This window comes from Bradysia coprophila, unplaced genomic scaffold (assembly GCF_014529535.1).
Source record: "Bradysia coprophila strain Holo2 unplaced genomic scaffold, BU_Bcop_v1 contig_24, whole genome shotgun sequence".
Lineage (NCBI taxonomy): Eukaryota > Metazoa > Arthropoda > Insecta > Diptera > Sciaridae > Bradysia > Bradysia coprophila.
The window spans coordinates 5,030,680-5,047,316 of NW_023503501.1; the positions used below are offsets into that span (position 1 = coordinate 5,030,680).

The 16,637-nt window shown below is 35.7% G+C and overlaps 2 protein-coding genes across 2 annotated transcripts; both read left to right on the plus strand.

Annotated features, from left to right (window-relative positions):
• The first annotated feature begins 457 nt into the window (after positions 1-457).
• On the plus strand, positions 458-5,640 carry LOC119078030 (solute carrier family 35 member F6). Its single transcript, XM_037185443.1, has 4 exons — positions 458-687; positions 770-917; positions 4,314-4,467; positions 4,528-5,640. The coding sequence occupies exons 1-4, from the start codon at positions 611-613 to the stop codon at positions 5,289-5,291; spliced, it is 1,143 nt and encodes a 380-aa protein (XP_037041338.1). The 5' UTR covers positions 458-610; the 3' UTR covers positions 5,292-5,640.
• A 7,051-nt stretch (positions 5,641-12,691) lies between these two features.
• LOC119078025 (cytochrome P450 4d2-like) lies at positions 12,692-15,700 on the plus strand. The gene is made up of 8 exons (XM_037185435.1): positions 12,692-13,128; positions 13,218-13,440; positions 13,507-13,670; positions 13,736-13,805; positions 14,140-14,452; positions 14,517-14,647; positions 14,710-14,995; positions 15,056-15,700. The coding sequence occupies exons 1-8, from the start codon at positions 12,972-12,974 to the stop codon at positions 15,212-15,214; spliced, it is 1,503 nt and encodes a 500-aa protein (XP_037041330.1). The 5' UTR covers positions 12,692-12,971; the 3' UTR covers positions 15,215-15,700.
• The last annotated feature ends 937 nt before the right edge of the window (positions 15,701-16,637 follow it).

A 16,637-nucleotide genomic window follows, 5' to 3' on the forward strand; every position in this document is an offset into this window, starting at 1 on the left:
CCTACAGAATGTTTATATACTTTGGTCAGGTCAGGTTTCAGGTAATTTGAATTCAGGTCAACCTGTCACGTGTTATGTCACGTCAGGCCTGTCAGGTCAAACCTTACCACTATAATCAGGTTTCAGGTTGAGGTATTTTCAGTTCAGGATCAGGCGAACCTGACCTTTTCCGAGCCTTAAACTTAGAGGCTAAAAAATATCGACGATTATCATACACGTTCACTGAGGTAAATTCATTGTTTCAAGGACACACAGAGACCTATTCTAAAATGATCTTTGACTGTAGATACTATGGTGACATTACTTTTCTGTTTTATCAGTTAGGGTTCCCAGAATAGCAAAATTTGAGTTATAGAAGCGACATAGATTCTACCGTTCTAACAGTAAATGGGTCAAAAAGCTTAAAAAAAAAATCAAGAAGAAAAATTAGACGGGAAAGTTGAATCAATGAATTATATCGACTGGGATTTCAAACGGCTGACAGCACTGACAGTTAAAAAACTCTCGCCGATGACACTACAGGATTTTCATAAATATTTTTTTTGTTTTGTTTTGTTAATGAGACAGTAGAGACGCATTAGAAATTTTAAGTTTTTAATTTTAAAAAGCAATGGCCTGGACACATTATCAATTTGCCTTAGCCGTCACCCTAGTTGTTACTGGTTCGATCAACACTTTAAGCACAAAGTATAAATTCAGAAAATTAATATTTCTTCGTCACAGCCGCATTTCTAATGGAATTTTTCTTTTTGTGTGATTGCTAATACAGGTGGGCCGACAATCTGTCAGCCGCCGGATCCGATGGTCAAGTTCGCCAATTCGAGCATCCCTTTGTGCAGGCATGTTTTATGTTTCTGGGTGAAATGCTCTGTTTGCTTGCATTCAAGGCATTTTACTACTACTATCGGTCGAAGAGGGTGAGTAAGCTTCCAACAACAATTTTTGTTTTGTTAAATTTGTTAACGCCAATCATTCGCAAAAAATTTGCTGCAGCTGCAGAATATTTTGTGAAACATTGTTCGATCATGAATATTGTAATGTAACGAGCAACTCTATCCGTGAGTCATTCCTTGTTCAGTTAAATTAACAGATTGTTCGCTGTGTATTATAATAGCCTTGTTATCGCTGTGGTTCGTATAACGAAATGAACTGAAATTATTATCTCGAATGTAATATTGTTGCGAAGAAAGAATGTTTGCTATACCAATTGTTGAATAGATTAGCTGCTTCAAAATATCACTCGAGTTTATACGACGACACTATATAGTGCATAGTGCATTTCTGCTATTAATGAAACCAAAAGAGTTTAGGTAGGTCAATGTTGCATTGCTAAAATTGGGTATGGACATGGACATATTCGATCGATTGAGTCAATATTTCCAAAAGAAAAAAACTTGGTATGGACTCAGAGCAGGGCATATTTTCTTGAATTTTCGCGGCTATCTTGATTGTCTCGGAAATACGGTAAATACAGGAATATTTTAGTAACTTCTTCGATTTCTCACAAAACCGAGTTTAATTGAACGGATTAACCGAGTCCCTAAATAGTACAGTGGTAGTCAGTCCTTCAAGGACGCGATGGCTGTTTTGTGATCAATTAATGAATCGTAGAAGATGTCGTTTCGAATAATCATTCGATTCGAAATAATTGGTTCGCAAAAGATGGCATTGTACCTCCTGTTAAAAAAACAAAGTCCGCACTCAATACTTCCGGTTCAGATAAGTAATAGGGTGGGTCGTATTTTCATTTTGTTTTTATTTTAAAAGGCCTGGCCCCAGGCTGTAGTCAGAATTGACCAAGGAATCCGAAACAGCAAAAAAAAAATTTAAAATTCATTTTTCCCTTGCCTCTAGGCTGATTTTTGATTTTTGGGGTAGTAGCATGAAATTGCACACAATGTTGACAGATATCTCGGGCAGTTGGGAACAGAAGACATTGCTGCTAACTGTAGTGAATAGCTGAGGAGTCCAGTTATGAAATACCATAAGAACGTTGTTCTTCAGCTTCACTCGGGCAGGATAACTCTGTCAGTGTTCCCGAATAAGACTTTTCGACAAAAAATTTCAACTTTATTTGCAAATAAAATCGGCAAATCACGACATAATACATCGTGTGAGGTATGTCTGAACAGGTAATCTCATAGAGAATCCATTACAGAGAAGTTCTTTGATAACAAGTTGAAAAAACTCACAGGAGCTTTGTTTTTGAAGCCAAAAGTTGGCAATTTTTTGGTAGAATGAAAAAGTCAAATGAACAAAGATCGACGAATTTAGGTTTATTTGCTCAGAAAATTGTTATTTAGGGTGAATAGGTATAAAACTATCAATTTCACCAGATTAGAACCTTTTAATTTGCATTTTTTGTTCATTTAACTTTTTCATTCTAACAAAAAATTGCCAACTTTTGGCTTCAAAAACAAAGCTCCTATGAGTTTTTTCAACTTGTTATCAAAAAACTTCTCTGCAATGGATTCTCTATTAGATTACCTGTTCAGACATACCTCACACGATGTATTATGTCGTGATTTGTCGATTTTGTTTGCAAATAAAGTTGAAATTTTTGGTCGAAAAGTCTTAGTTGGGAACACTGACAGAGTTACCCTGCCCGATTGAAGGCGAAGAGAAACAACGTTCTTATGGTATTTCATAGCTGGACTCCTCAGCTATTCACTACAGTTAGCAGCAATGTCTTCTGTTCCCGACTGCCCGAGATATCTGTCAACATTGTGTGCAATTTCATGCTACTACCCCAAAAATCAAAAATCAGCCTGAGGCAAGGGAAAAATGAATAAAAAAAAAATTTGCTGTTTCGGATTCCTTGGTCAATTCTGAGTACAGCCTGGGGCCAGGCCTTTTAAAATAAAAACAAAATGAAAATACGACCCACCCTAATAAGTAATCTGACTCTTCCAAAATGTAATTTTTCAGGTTTTTTAATCGGTACAGCAATGCGCAGCGTAAAAATTCGGTAAATTTTTTTATTAAAAGTCGTGTTCTTGTGTGATAACTGACTTTCACTTCAGATCCAGATCCACAAACTCCACATGAAAATTATTCGTTTCCTCTAATTCTAAAGAGTTCATTTGTGTCACTCTTGACTTGACTTGACTTGAGTAACCAAAACGTGCTCCTGTGAGCGATCCCATGAGAACATTGGACGTGAGGACTTTGGCTTGATTGTCAGTCAGGCCCGAATCCCCCCCTTTTCGTTCTCCTTGATTACATTCAAAGCATACATCATTAAAGCGTCTTCACTCTCTCGGCTACCATCATGTGTGTTCTGAATGATATCAGTGTAGGGCACACCACTCTGGTCTACTATTTCTCGTGCTGATTATTCACTTATTTGGTCATGACAACGCACTTCAAGCATGAGTGATGCAGTGGTCATCCATTATTTAGCTCACTCATTTTTAGGTCTTTTTTCTTCTGTCCAGGTGTCTGTGTCACAAATCACAGATTATTATATTTAGAAATCGAAAATTTGATAGTTGGTAGTTGCACAGCTGGATTGACATTCAAAATTTCAAAGCCACTATGAGCAAATCAACACCAGGCAAATAATAATTATAGAAAATTTTGTAGTTGGTAGCTGACTACCAATATTAAAATTGACTACCAAACTTAATTTTCGGCAGAGATGTTTGCTATTCGACAACTGCTCACCAACTGACGAAATTATTTTGCCTGCTTGCCTATTTAGAGCTTGAAACTGGTAGTTGACTACCAAATTGGTAGTTGACTACCAAACTGTTAGTTGACTACCAAACTGGTAGTTGACTACCAAACTGGTAGTTGACTACCAAACTGTTAGTTGACTACCAAACTGGTAGTTGACTACCAAAGTGGTAGTTGACTATCAAACTGGTAGTTGACTATCAAACTGGTAGTTCACTATCAAACTGGTAGTTGACTACCAAACTGGATAGGAATGTGGTATATATGTTAACTGGATGAGAGCTGCACACCGACTAATGACCGATTACCTATTTATAATTCGATAATTTGGTAGTTGACTGCCAAACTGGTAGTTGAATGCTAAATTGGTAGTTGACTACCAAACTGATAGAAATTTGGTGGAGATGTTTACTGTTCAACAGCTGGAGATCAACTGATGAGACTATTTTTCGTGCTTGCCTATTTATAACTCACGTATTTGGTAGTTGGTAGCTCCAGAATTGAGAAAATTTAGAGAAAAAAAAGACATCACTAGGCTTAAAGCCAGTCTATTCTTGTTAGCATTTCACTCGATTATTGGATGAATTGGTTTGCCAAGAAGACGTAAATAACTTTTCCCTTCCAATTCTTTCTAGGATGGATCTGAGGATGTCAATCAACTGGTCAAAGGCAATAGAACATTCAACCCGTTCATTCTATTCGTTCCGGCAATGTGTGATATGATAGCTACATCGATTATGTATGTAGGACTGAATCTAACGTACGCGTCCAGTTTCCAAATGTTCAGAGGTATGAGACCGTCATGATTGCTCTAATTCAAACTCATTTTAATCAACTTTGCTTTCACAGGTTCCGTCATTATATTTGTCGGTATTTTAAGCGTAGCTTTCCTGAACCGAACCCTTGTGCCCCGTGAATGGGCCGGTATTATTTTCGTCATTATTGGATTGGGCATAGTCGGAGCAGCCGATTTTATGTCGAACGATGGTGGTACGGATCATTCGAGAAATAACATCATCACCGGTGATCTACTGATTATTTTGGCACAAATTATAACTTCGGTGCAGATGGTGTACGAAGAACGATATGTGGCCGGTATGGATATACCGGCGTTGCAAGCAGTCGGATGGGAAGGTTTCTTCGGTTTCACGACACTGGGTTTATTGCTAGTTCCAATGTACTACATCAAAGTTGGTGCGCCATTCAATCACAACGCTCACGGTTCGTTGGAAGATTTAATCGATGCGATGTATCAGCTGTCGCACAATTGGCAATTGCAAATGGCCATCTCCGGCACAGTCATTTCGATAGCGTTTTTCAATTTTGCTGGTATCAGTGTCACCAAAGAAATTTCTGCGACAACGCGTATGGTCTTGGATTCGGTTAGAACATTAGTGATTTGGGTGACAGCATTGCTGGTAGGATGGCAACAATTCCATTGGCTTCAGATTATCGGATTCAGTGGTCTTCTGTTCGGAATGTGTCTGTATAACAATGTGTTCGTTTATCAGGCGTACAGTGGCATACGTCGTGCTTATATTCGCCGAAGATACGGCGAACTTCCGAATGCCGATGTGATCAGTCGTCCAGCCGACGATCCAACTTCAGACTGATTTTTTGCTTAAACATTGTTATAGAATTGGTATGTGAGCGTAATGGGAATTTTATGTCGAAAAAGTGGAACAGATGAGCAATTGTAATAGTCCAGCTGTATCCGGGGGTGAAATTTTTAAATGTTAGTGGCTAAGACTTTAATCAATCGACACGGAAGACCTAATTTCAAAATTTTAATCGTTTGTTGCGGAAGCATCAACTTTTCTATATTTTATTTTTTATACTCATTCTTGTTTCGTCGTCGGTAGTTTGAATATTGAATTGGTTGTAACGCGTCGCCGCCGTGTAAAATGTATCAAACAACCAATCAATTTATAATATGAAATATATGGTCAAATGTCCTAGAGATACTTGTGTTTCAATTACGCTAACGGATCGGATGCACAGGTCGTTCATCCATGAAAACAAGAACGTAGGGAAAAAAGGTAAGACCTGAACTGACTGAATAAGAGTAAGTTCGGTAAATTTAAGTAAATTCGTTAAATAAATTTACAAATAATAGTCTCTGGATACACTCGCTCTCCAAATTAGTTCCATTTTCAACACAATTGTTGTTGCTGCCAGACAACGTTCGTCCCCTTTTTTTTTAAATAATACTTTAGTATAAAACCCCAACCAAACGTTTCTCGTCAGCAAAACTAACATCCAGATGGTCTCTATTGTCAGGTCACAACGATCTGCATTTATCGGCTTCGGTGCACTTTAGATGTTGCACTTGTCGAATTAATAACCGGTGTTTGTAATGACACGTTGAATAGTAAAAGTTTTTCAATTTTCAAGATTTCAATCAACCTCAAATCATAAATAAAATAAGATCGTGTAGATTACGACCCTCGCTTCGCTCTGGCCGTAAACTTCCCACTCGTATGAGCTGTCTATTATTCTGTTTGATTGTCTTTTTGTTACATCAGAGTAGATGCGAAACTTGTTTCGTGAATGTAAAACGAGGACTTTTTCACAAAATAAAAAAGTGCGATAGATGTTCTTCTCTTACACTTTTGCGTAAAAAAAGGAAGTTCCCCGGTACTTAATATACCTTCACATGGTGACATGATAATAAATGAACTTAATTAGTTTTTGGTTCATCGTTAAAAATAACTCAGTTTACTAATATTTTCGGTAAATTGGTACCACTCTATAATGGTAAAGGGATTAAAAATATTTGTAAAAGGAGAAATTTATTGGTAGACCGAGAAAAAATAATTTCTCGATTTCCCATTCACAAAACCTTTAATCATGAATAAAATGTCACGACTCGTGTGACTTCACACTCGTAAAATTTTTACAATGTTCTCTTTGATTCATTTAATTCCATGAATTTAAAAAAAATCTTCAGAAATTAATTGAGATAATTATTAATCTTATATTGCCTGCAATAGTATTTTACATGACAAGGGATAAAAAGATGAAAAGTAGAGTTTTCGTGTGATTTTTGTTGATTCGAGGCGAAGCCGAGGTCAATAAACACATGAAAACGAGACTTTTCATTTTTATCCCGAGTTATGTAATGGATTTTACATGCTGAGGGCGTCGAAAGAAGTGCTTAAAACATGAAAAGAACGGTTTTCGACGCATGTAGCATGTAAAAATTTATTACACTTTTTAATCAAAGTGTGCTAATTTGAGAACAGGCATTTTGCTGGCGTAAGATGTGGTTGTAAAGGGAGTAAAAAACTACCTACTTGATAAATGACAAACAACTTGATAGTCAACTATCAAATTTGATAGTCAACTATCAAATTTGATAGTCAACTATCAAGTTGTTAGTCAACTATCAAATTTGATAGTTAACTATCAAGTTGTTAGTCAATTATCAAATTTGATAGTCAACTATCAAGTTGTTAGTCAACTATCAAATTTGTTAGTCAACTATCAAATTTGTTAGTCAACTATCAAATTTGTTAGTCAACTATCAAATTTGTTAGTCAACTATCAAATTTGTTAGTCAACTATTAAATTTGTTAGTCAACTATCAAATTTGTTAGTCAACTATCAAATGTGATAGTCAACTATCAAATGTGATAGTCTACTATCAAGTTGTCAGTCAACTATCAAATGTGATAGTCAACTATCAAATTTGATAGTCAACTATCAAGTTGTTAGTCAACTATCAAATTTAATAGTCAACTATCAAATTTGTTAGTCAACTATCAAGTTGTTAGTCAACTATCAAGTTGTTAGTCAACTATCAAATTTGTTAGTCAACTATCAAATTTGTTAGTCAACTATCAAATTTGTTAGTCAACTATCAAATTTGTTAGTCAACTATCAAATTTGTTAGTCAATTATCAAATTTGATAGTCAACTACCAAATTTGATAGTCAACTATCAAATTTGTTAGTCAATTATCAAATTTGATAGTCAACTATCAAGTTGTTAGTCAACTATCAAATTTGTTAGTCAACTATCAAATTTGTTAGTCAACTATCAAATTTGCTAGTCAACTATCAAATTTGTTAGTCAACTATCAAATTTGTTTGTCAACTATCAAATTTGTTAGTCAACTATCAAATGTGATAGTCAACTATCAAATGTGATAGTCAACTATCAAATGTGATAGTCAACTATCAAATGTGATAGTCAACTATCAAATGTGATAGTCAACTATCAAATGTGATAGTCTACTATCAAGTTGTTAGTCAACTATCAAATGTGATAGTCAACTATCAAATGTGATAGTCAACTATCAAGTTGTTAGTCAACTATCAAATTTGATAGTCAACTATCAAGTTGTTAGTCAACTATCAAATTTAATAGTCAACTATCAAGTTGTTAGCAAGAGATGTTTACACGTTAGAAGATGGGCATCGAATGATGAAATTATTCTTCCTACTAGTTTCATGCACGTCGAAAACAAACTTATATGATTTACCCACACTACCAAACAAAATCAAATTTCATCAAAGTAATCTTTTTTAATTGATGCTATGATCAACAGTATAAAATCCCGTTTTTCCCGGATAGCTTCCAGATCCTTAGTCCTACATAGCCCATCTTCGAACTTAGCCTCGGGATTTTAATTCCACGTATTTAAAAAAAAGAATCATCCAAATTGGTTAAAAATTACTCAAGTTATCGTGCCTTCAACGATTTTTTGTTACCCACATTTAACGTTTTTCATAGCATTTCATACAATTTCAATCACAGTAAACCTTTTTGTTACCCACATTTTTCGGTATTTTCTGGTCTAAGACCCTGACTTTCAGTCAAGGGAATTAAGACAATTGAACGGAGTGAGAGATCAGTTGATTTGGAGTAATGAATTTTTTCGACCGAAAGAAAATAATTTCATCTGTTTAATTACAGCTCTTGAGTAGTAAATAACTCCGTCTCAATATAGGTAGCTGAAAGGTGATCTTCATATCAAAAGAATATTCATTTTTTGGGGGAAATAGACAAATAATTAGTGACGTTTTTCTATGAGCTTTAGCGAAGTGTTTAGCGACGCTAACGATTAGCGTCGCTACCGCAACGGTGTTGGGGAATCTCGCGCCGTGCGAAATTCCTACTCTAGAGTGGTAATTTCGCGCCCATACATTTTTCGATTTTTTGGTGTTGGTGCGAATTATGGAATTCGGTGCGAATTTGATTTATGATGGTTTTAGGCAACTGAAAGATGGAAATGGGTGCGAACTCGATTTAGAACATTTCTAAAGGAACTGAAAGTTGGAAATTGGTGCGAACTCGATTTAGAGCATTTTAAAAGGAACTGAAAGTTGGAAATGGGTGCGAACTCGATTTAGAACATTTTTAGAGGAACTGAAAGTTGGAAATTGGTGCGAACTCGATTTAAAACATTTTTAGAGGAACTGAAAGTTGAGGGAATTTTCCTTCTACAAAATGTTAACAAAGACTGAGGAGATTTTCCTTTTACGAAATGTTAACAAAGACTGAGGGAATTTTCCTTTTACTAAATGTTAACAAAGACTAAGTGAATATTCCTTATACGAAATGTTAACAAACTTTCAACTTTCAACTTTCAACTTTCAGTTCCTTTAAAAATGTTCTAAATCGAGTTCGCACCCATTTCCAACTTTCTGTTCATTTAAACATGTTCTAAATCGAGTTCGCACCCATTTCCATCTTTCAGTTCCTTTAAAAATACTCTAAATCGAGTTCGCACCCATTTCCAACTTTTACTTCCTTTAAAAATGTTCTAAGCCGAGTTCGCACCCATTTCCAACTATTACTTCATTTAAAAATGTTCTAAGCCGAGTTCGCACCCATTTCCAACTTTCAGTTCCTCTAAAAATGTTCTAAACTGAGTTCGCACCCATTTCCAACTTTTACTTCCTTTAAAAATGTTCTAAGCCGAGTTCGCACCCATTTCCAACTATTACTTCATTTAAAAATGTTCTAAGCCGAGTTCGCACCCATTTCCAACTTCAGTTCCTCTAAAAATGTTCTAAACTGAGTTCGCACCCATTTCCAACTTTTACTTTGCCTAAAACCATCATAAATCAAATTCGCACCGAATTCCATAATTCGCGCTAACACCAAAAAAAATCGAAAAATGTATGGGCGCGAAATTACCACTCTAGAGTAGGAATTTCGCGCGGCGCGAGATTCCATTTTTCACTATATAAACGTAGGAATCTCGCGCGAGATTCCTAGCAACCACCGCAACCTTGCACATGTGGAACTAATGTGGTTCAACCTCCAATTAATGTCATTGACACGTAACTGAATATTGAGACTTTTTAATTTCAATAAATATTCCAGTTATTTTTAGAATTGTTTTACCGATGTTTGCATCTAGAAATGGGAACCTTATGAACATTATTTCTACTACCTCAACACTGAAATGTTGTTTTTTCAGGTCAAGTCAATACTTAAACTAACCTTTTAACCTCATTACAGCTTCAGTATATCAGATTGATGGATATAAAAGCGTGGATCCTCATCGATTGGAAAACATTAACTTTTTTGCTGTTCAAAATAAAGCAAAGACTAGCAATAAATTCATCCTAATGAAGTCAATTATTATTATTGTTGCAATCGCAATATCTTTCGATCATTGGATTGAAGCATCACTCGCTTAGGTTCTTGAGTAACCTTAACTGTTATAAGACTAGATATTTTTATTTGCACAAGAAACCCAAAGTCTCATCAAATTACGGCAGACGGTGCCTACAGTATTCCGGTCCGACTCTTTTCAATAGCCTTCCGTCGGCTATTAGGAATTCTACAGCCTACAATCAATTTTGTCGTACACTAAAATTACTTTTGCTGACGCGTCCCGATTGAGTTAAATGAGATCCATCACGATAGAATTTTGAATTTGATGATGAATGATGATGATTGAGTATTTTAACTCGATTACACTCGTCACACACACAGCATATAAAAAGAGCAGCTCGATGAAGACAAGTCCCACCTGTTGCTAGGAAATTATTTTGAGACTTTGTTAATAAGAGATCGAAATTAACCTCTTTCAGAGACGACTATAATATCAAATTATAGTTTTACTGACCTGATTATTCACTATTGGTCAACATTTTTATTAACAAAATTCATTCATGTACAGTGCAGTTTGGAAACACTATTAATATTGAAAGAGGATTCGACTTTGTAAGAACAGACATGTATGTACAATGAGTCACTTCGTTGTCTGGAGGTTTCTTGTTTCAAAAATTATTACAATGATCATCACCAACAATGGTTATTTGTTTACCAAGGGGAGAAAATAGGAAATGTACAAAAATTCTAAAGTTGGTAATCGGTGGCGTAAAAAACCGTTTTTATCCAGGAAACAAACCGAGGGGTGACGCACTTCCATTTAATCCATTTAATCCATTAAATCCATTAAATCCATTTAATCCATTTAATCCATTTAATCCAAAAAAAAAATTTTAGTTTTACCGAAATAATTAGGCTACCGACCTGAAAAATTTGTAAAGTAATTGCGAAAAATAGATTTGCACGATCATCAGCTCGTTTAAGTACTCGTGAGGTATAGGAAAAATTTTTTTGTGAAAAATGGTATTAAATTTATTTAATCCATTTAATCCATTTAATCCACTTTACACCAAAAACTCCTAAAAGTGGATTTTTTCGCTTTTTAACATTGTAGTATGAGTTGTAGTACGTGGTTCGATCAAAATCAACAATTTTTAAGACTTTTACAGTATTTGGTAAAATGAACTTTTTTCCTATTTAATCCATTTAATCCAATTTTTATTCCATTTAATCCATTAAATCCATTTAATCCATTTAATCCATTTAATCCATTTAATCCATTTAATCCATTTAATCTAGAAGTGAGTTACCCCTCGAAACAAACACATTGACTTGTTTCACCATTTCCAAAACCAAAACATAGTTGCAAAGAAGTAAAAAACTTTTGTTCACTCCTTGGTAGAAACAAGAGGTGATAAAATAAAAAATTTCTCACGCACGGTCGAAAAAAAGTTCGATTTGACCGGAACAAAAAGATCGGTTTTTAGAAACCTGATTCCTCTGAGTGTGTCTTTATTTCTCACTGACTAAAATAGTTTTTTTTGTAAGCAATAGTTTACGTTATCAATTACAACCGATCATAAGTTAAACAGTTAAAATCTCCAAAATATCACAATATTTACAATGTAGAAATAAGTATTAAAAAAATCAAAACATTTCTGTCGGAATGCTCAGATAACCTTTATCACGAGACGACAAATGCAAAATGAGTCGACTTTATTTTTACTATCTTTATCTGCCTAGAACAATAATTTCCCAGTTATCCCTGTAGAGCATTTTCGTTTATCACGGTATGTATGATCACGGCAGATAAAAAAGTGTATTACGCACCTCTTGCCAAAATTGTTATCTTGAAGTGTGGTCATTATGGCCTTCGACCAGCAATACCCACACGTCTCGATAACAATTTTGGAAAGAGATGCATAATCTTATATTGTTGGTACTTGTTGGTGGTACTCCAGAAAAAAAATAAAAATTTCTGTCCGTTAAATATTCATTCATTCGGGACATGATGGGTGCATTTTCATATTGGATTCCCATTTCAGAAATGGCTTACGCATCCCGATTGAATTAATTGTTCCATTTGTTGACAATATCGCCCAATCTTTTACGTCATTCGTTCTGACATGTATTCCGCCATAAAGGCTAAAAATTGCTCATTTTGGACCACTGCTGTCAGTCGATAACAGATGATTCAGCCGTTTCTAAATGGAGTGGAGCATTACAGAATAGATGATCGTAATCTCTCATTATACAAATATTATTAATTAAAACAAGAAACAATTACAAGGCATAACGTAATACCCATACTACCGTCTGTTACTGTTGGCATATGCGCAGCTTACATATTAATTCATTATCGAAAATTGCTCCCTGATAACATACCAGATAAATCGTAATACGGAGCAATAATAATTTAATTTCTCTGTACCCAACTCAGTAAAAACAAGTTTTCTCAGTGAACAATTCACACAATTCAACATCTCTTTCACGTTCTCTTAATTTTACTAGATTCTCCAACAACATTCTATACACAGCTACCTGATATGTTAGTTGTATAAATCACCTGTGTAGCTCATCATCAAACCGTGTAGTTGGTTGTGTATTTTGATCTAAAATCGGTAGATGATAGAGTTTTACTGGCTAGTCTCAATTAAACGACCTGTTAACAATTTACTGAATAATTGCTATTCGAATGTGAGATAATAATTCGCTTCACGATGATGTTGTATATTGTGCTGCTCATGATCACAATTCTGTACTTTTTGTATCGATTAAAAAATGCACGAAAATATCGTTTAGCTAAACAATTCACTGGCCCAACAGAGGTTCCGATTTTAGGAAATACTTTGATATTCAAAAAAAGGACACCAAAAGGTCAGTATTATATGTGGGTGTAGAGATAAGAGTGTTTCCATTCGATTGGACCCTGACCTGGTAATTGAATTTATAATTAATTTCTCCAGAGGTGCTCACATATTTCCAAAACGCATCCGACGAATATGGTTCAATATACAGAATATGGATGGGAACACGACTGGCGTTCGTTGTTACCGATCCGAAAGTCTGTGAAATTGTTTTCAGCAACAGTACAAAGTTCCTTGAAAAGAGCAGCTTGTATGACTTTCTCGTGCCATGGCTCGGAACTGGTCTACTGTTGAGTGCTGGCCAAAAATGGCATAGTCGTCGGTAATATACTGAACATTATAGCTCCAAAATGTATGAATTTATTTGGTGAACCTTTGCCATTTACAGTAAGATAATAACGCCAGCGTTTCATTTCAAAATTTTGGAAGAATTTTGCGTTATCTTTGACGCACAAAGTGAAATATTACTAAATAATCTCAAGAAGCATGAACACGGAGACGCATTTGATGTTACGAATTATATATCATTGATGGCATTGGATGTGGTGTGCGGTAAGACTGACATAGTTTGCTTGAATAATCTCTCGTAATTTCTTATCTCAACATTTTACACGAAGAAACTGCAATGGGGATAAAACTTAATGCCCAAACGGATGCTGAATCTTCTTATGTTAAAGCTGTACACGAGTAAGTAAAATTGTTAGGTTCCAAAATACCTCGTGTCATCTGTTATCAAAAGTGATGACAAATAAGGCGATGACTTTCGGCTATGCCTTGAAAAGTATATTTCAAGCTGTTACAGACGGATATCGTCTCTTATAATTAATGACTACAGTAAATTTGATGTCTAAAAAACAAAGTAAAAGATTGGAAGTCAATCTTTTGAGAATATTGAAGTAATAGATTCGATAGTTGATGTGTTTGCTGTCTGTAAAAGTTTTAACAGATTTAAAAGACTCGATAATTATCTTGAGTAAAGTCCTATGTGCTCCTCAGTAAATACTATTTTCACTTGCCGCAGACTCACAAGAATCATCTCGACCAGACTCGCAACAATCTGGCAGCGAAACGACTTCCTCTTTAATTTATTTGCTAGGGAAATGCGAATAAAGCAGGACGCCGTTATAAAACGGCTGCATTTGTTCACGAAAAACATAATCAACCGAAGAAGGGCTCAGTTGATTCAAGAATTGGAATCAAATGAAAAATCCGATCGAATGGAACTAGGTGGTAAACAGGCACTCTTAGATATTTTATTGCAATCGACAACCGTCGACGGTAAGTCCTTGTCCAATGAAGATATTCGAGAAGAGGTGGACACTTTTACGTTTGAGGTGAGTTGATTATGCTAAATAAATGTGAGTTTTGGGGTTCATATATTATCCGACCTAAATTCAGGGACACGATACCACAACGTCTGGAATATGTTTCACGTTGTATTTGATATCAAGGCACCCGGATGTTCAGAATAAAATTTTTGCCGAAATTCAAGATGTTTTCGGTAGTAAGACCGAAAAAGCTACATACAGGTTCGACTATATACACATCAACCAAACGTTTCCATTTTGTGCTACAATACCGACATTTTCAGAAAACTTCAAGATCTAAAGTACTTAGACATGGTAATTAAGGAAGCATTGCGAATTTTCCCGCCTGTTCCCATAATTGGTCGAAAAATAGAAGAAGATTTACAATTACACGACGGCCGAATTGTACCGGCTAACTCAACATTTACGATTAACTTCTTCTTAATGTTCAGAGATCCGAAGCTGCATCCGAATCCGTTACAGTTTAATCCAGACCGGTTTATGAGTGACAATGCGATGGACAGCTTTTTCTCGTACACTCCATTCTCGGCTGGCTCGAGAAATTGCATTGTAAGAATTTTATCAAAATCAAACCGAAAAATGAATTTTTTTTACTCAGTAACCTTCCAGGGACAAAAATTTGCAATGCTGGAACTAAAGAGTTCCATATCAAAGATACTTAGATCTTATGAACTGTTGCCTGTCGGTGAAGAGCCCATTCCAGTGATGGAGTTGATTTTAAGATCGGAAAATGGAGTACAATTAGGATTGAAACCTAGATTGTATTGAACCTAGAAGTAAGTTGCAGCTGAAAGAGCATATAGTGTATTGTGTTGTAGCAAAGTAGGTGAATTTTTGTTAGTTAAAAACTTGAACCTTCAGCCAAAGATTTCTAAACTTCGATACAAACCTAAAGCCGAAAACACATGAACAATCACGCATTGCTGAGGTCGACAATTATGCTGTGTTTTCCATTGTAATCCTATTTGTAGCATTGCTTAAGCACAATGGACAATGTAGCAGAATTGTCGAGCTCAGCAATGCAACATTGCTCGTGTGTTTTCGGCCTATGTTTTGACCAAAAATACAACTAAAATTCCGGAAAGCTTGGAAAGCAAGCGTTAAAAACAATTGTGGATTTTTTGAGATTATCATTGAAAATGTACCAGTTCCAAATGAGGTTGCTCGAGGAGCATTGGTCCTTAACCTACCTATTTGAATAATGTTTTCCTGACTGGAAACCTTCGGTAAACGTTCATAAGTTGAGATGAAAAACTTAGTCGCATTTGGTTGTCGAGAATATTCCAGTGAATTCACCACACTCTTTACAGGACTAGTGCTCTGATCAGGTCCATTTAGTTCAAGTTTATCTACGTTTAGTTCTACGTTTAGTCCTGCGTTGTGGAGCGCTCGAACAGTTTTTTTTTTCAAAAGTTTCTCTATTGAAATTATCAGCAGGCATGACCCTCTGTCTGTATGACTAAATACACAATATATTTTCCAAGAATCCCCGCGGAGTTGAACATCCGAAAATCGTTATTTCAAAACTTCAACAAATGTCCGCCAACTTCCCCTGCACTCATGGGACTGATTTATTTTACCATTGCTATCAGAATTCCAATCCCTACCGATGGCAGTCCAAATCGTTTCTCCACCACCACTCATTCAGTAGTCTGCATGCAGGCCAGATGGAAGTTCAACTGAAGGGAACTGTCTTGGGAAGGGATCAATGGAAACAACTGATGATGGCTTTGCTTCATTAAATTAAATTCACATCACGTGATCCTTTGGGTAAGGGAGGGGCATCTGCTCTGTTAAGTTTTCTATTTCATTCATTTACCCTATGCTTGAAAATGGTTTTTAGTCTAATAGCCTCGCGATGTGGGTGAGTTCTAGTTTTGCATTTAGTCCGTTGCAAAAGCGTATGGTTAAAAAACCGGGCGTTGCCACTTCCATATGAGGAATATTGAATGAAATAAAGTTTTGTATCTTCGGAATATTGAATGGCTGCCACTTTCATAAGAAGGTTCCATAGGACCAAATGGTGCGGTTGAAAATCAAAAATTTTTGTGGAAAAGTTCATGGCTCTTAAAATGTGAACAGTGAATAAAACTGTGTGAGGATTGTCAAGTATAGGTCGGGTTGAAGTCAATTTCCGGTTAATCTGAAAAGTTACAGATTAACCTAGATCTGACTTCAAACCTCCTGACCT

Bases quoted from the DNA above. Each gene is read 5' to 3' on its own strand.
- LOC119078030 (XM_037185443.1), top strand. From the start codon at position 611: ATGGCCTGGACACATTATCAATTTGCCTTAGCCGTCACCCTAGTTGTT. The intron at 688-769 runs GTATAAATTCAG...TTGCTAATACAG, and splicing joins ATCAACACTTTAAGCACAAA to GTGGGCCGACAATCTGTCAG. The intron at 4,468-4,527 runs GTATGAGACCGT...TTGCTTTCACAG, and splicing joins CAGTTTCCAAATGTTCAGAG to GTTCCGTCATTATATTTGTC.
- LOC119078025 (XM_037185435.1), top strand. From the start codon at position 12,972: ATGATGTTGTATATTGTGCTGCTCATGATCACAATTCTGTACTTTTTG. The intron at 13,441-13,506 runs GTAATATACTGA...TGCCATTTACAG, and splicing joins CAAAAATGGCATAGTCGTCG to TAAGATAATAACGCCAGCGT. The intron at 14,648-14,709 runs GTTCGACTATAT...CGACATTTTCAG, and splicing joins ACCGAAAAAGCTACATACAG to AAAACTTCAAGATCTAAAGT.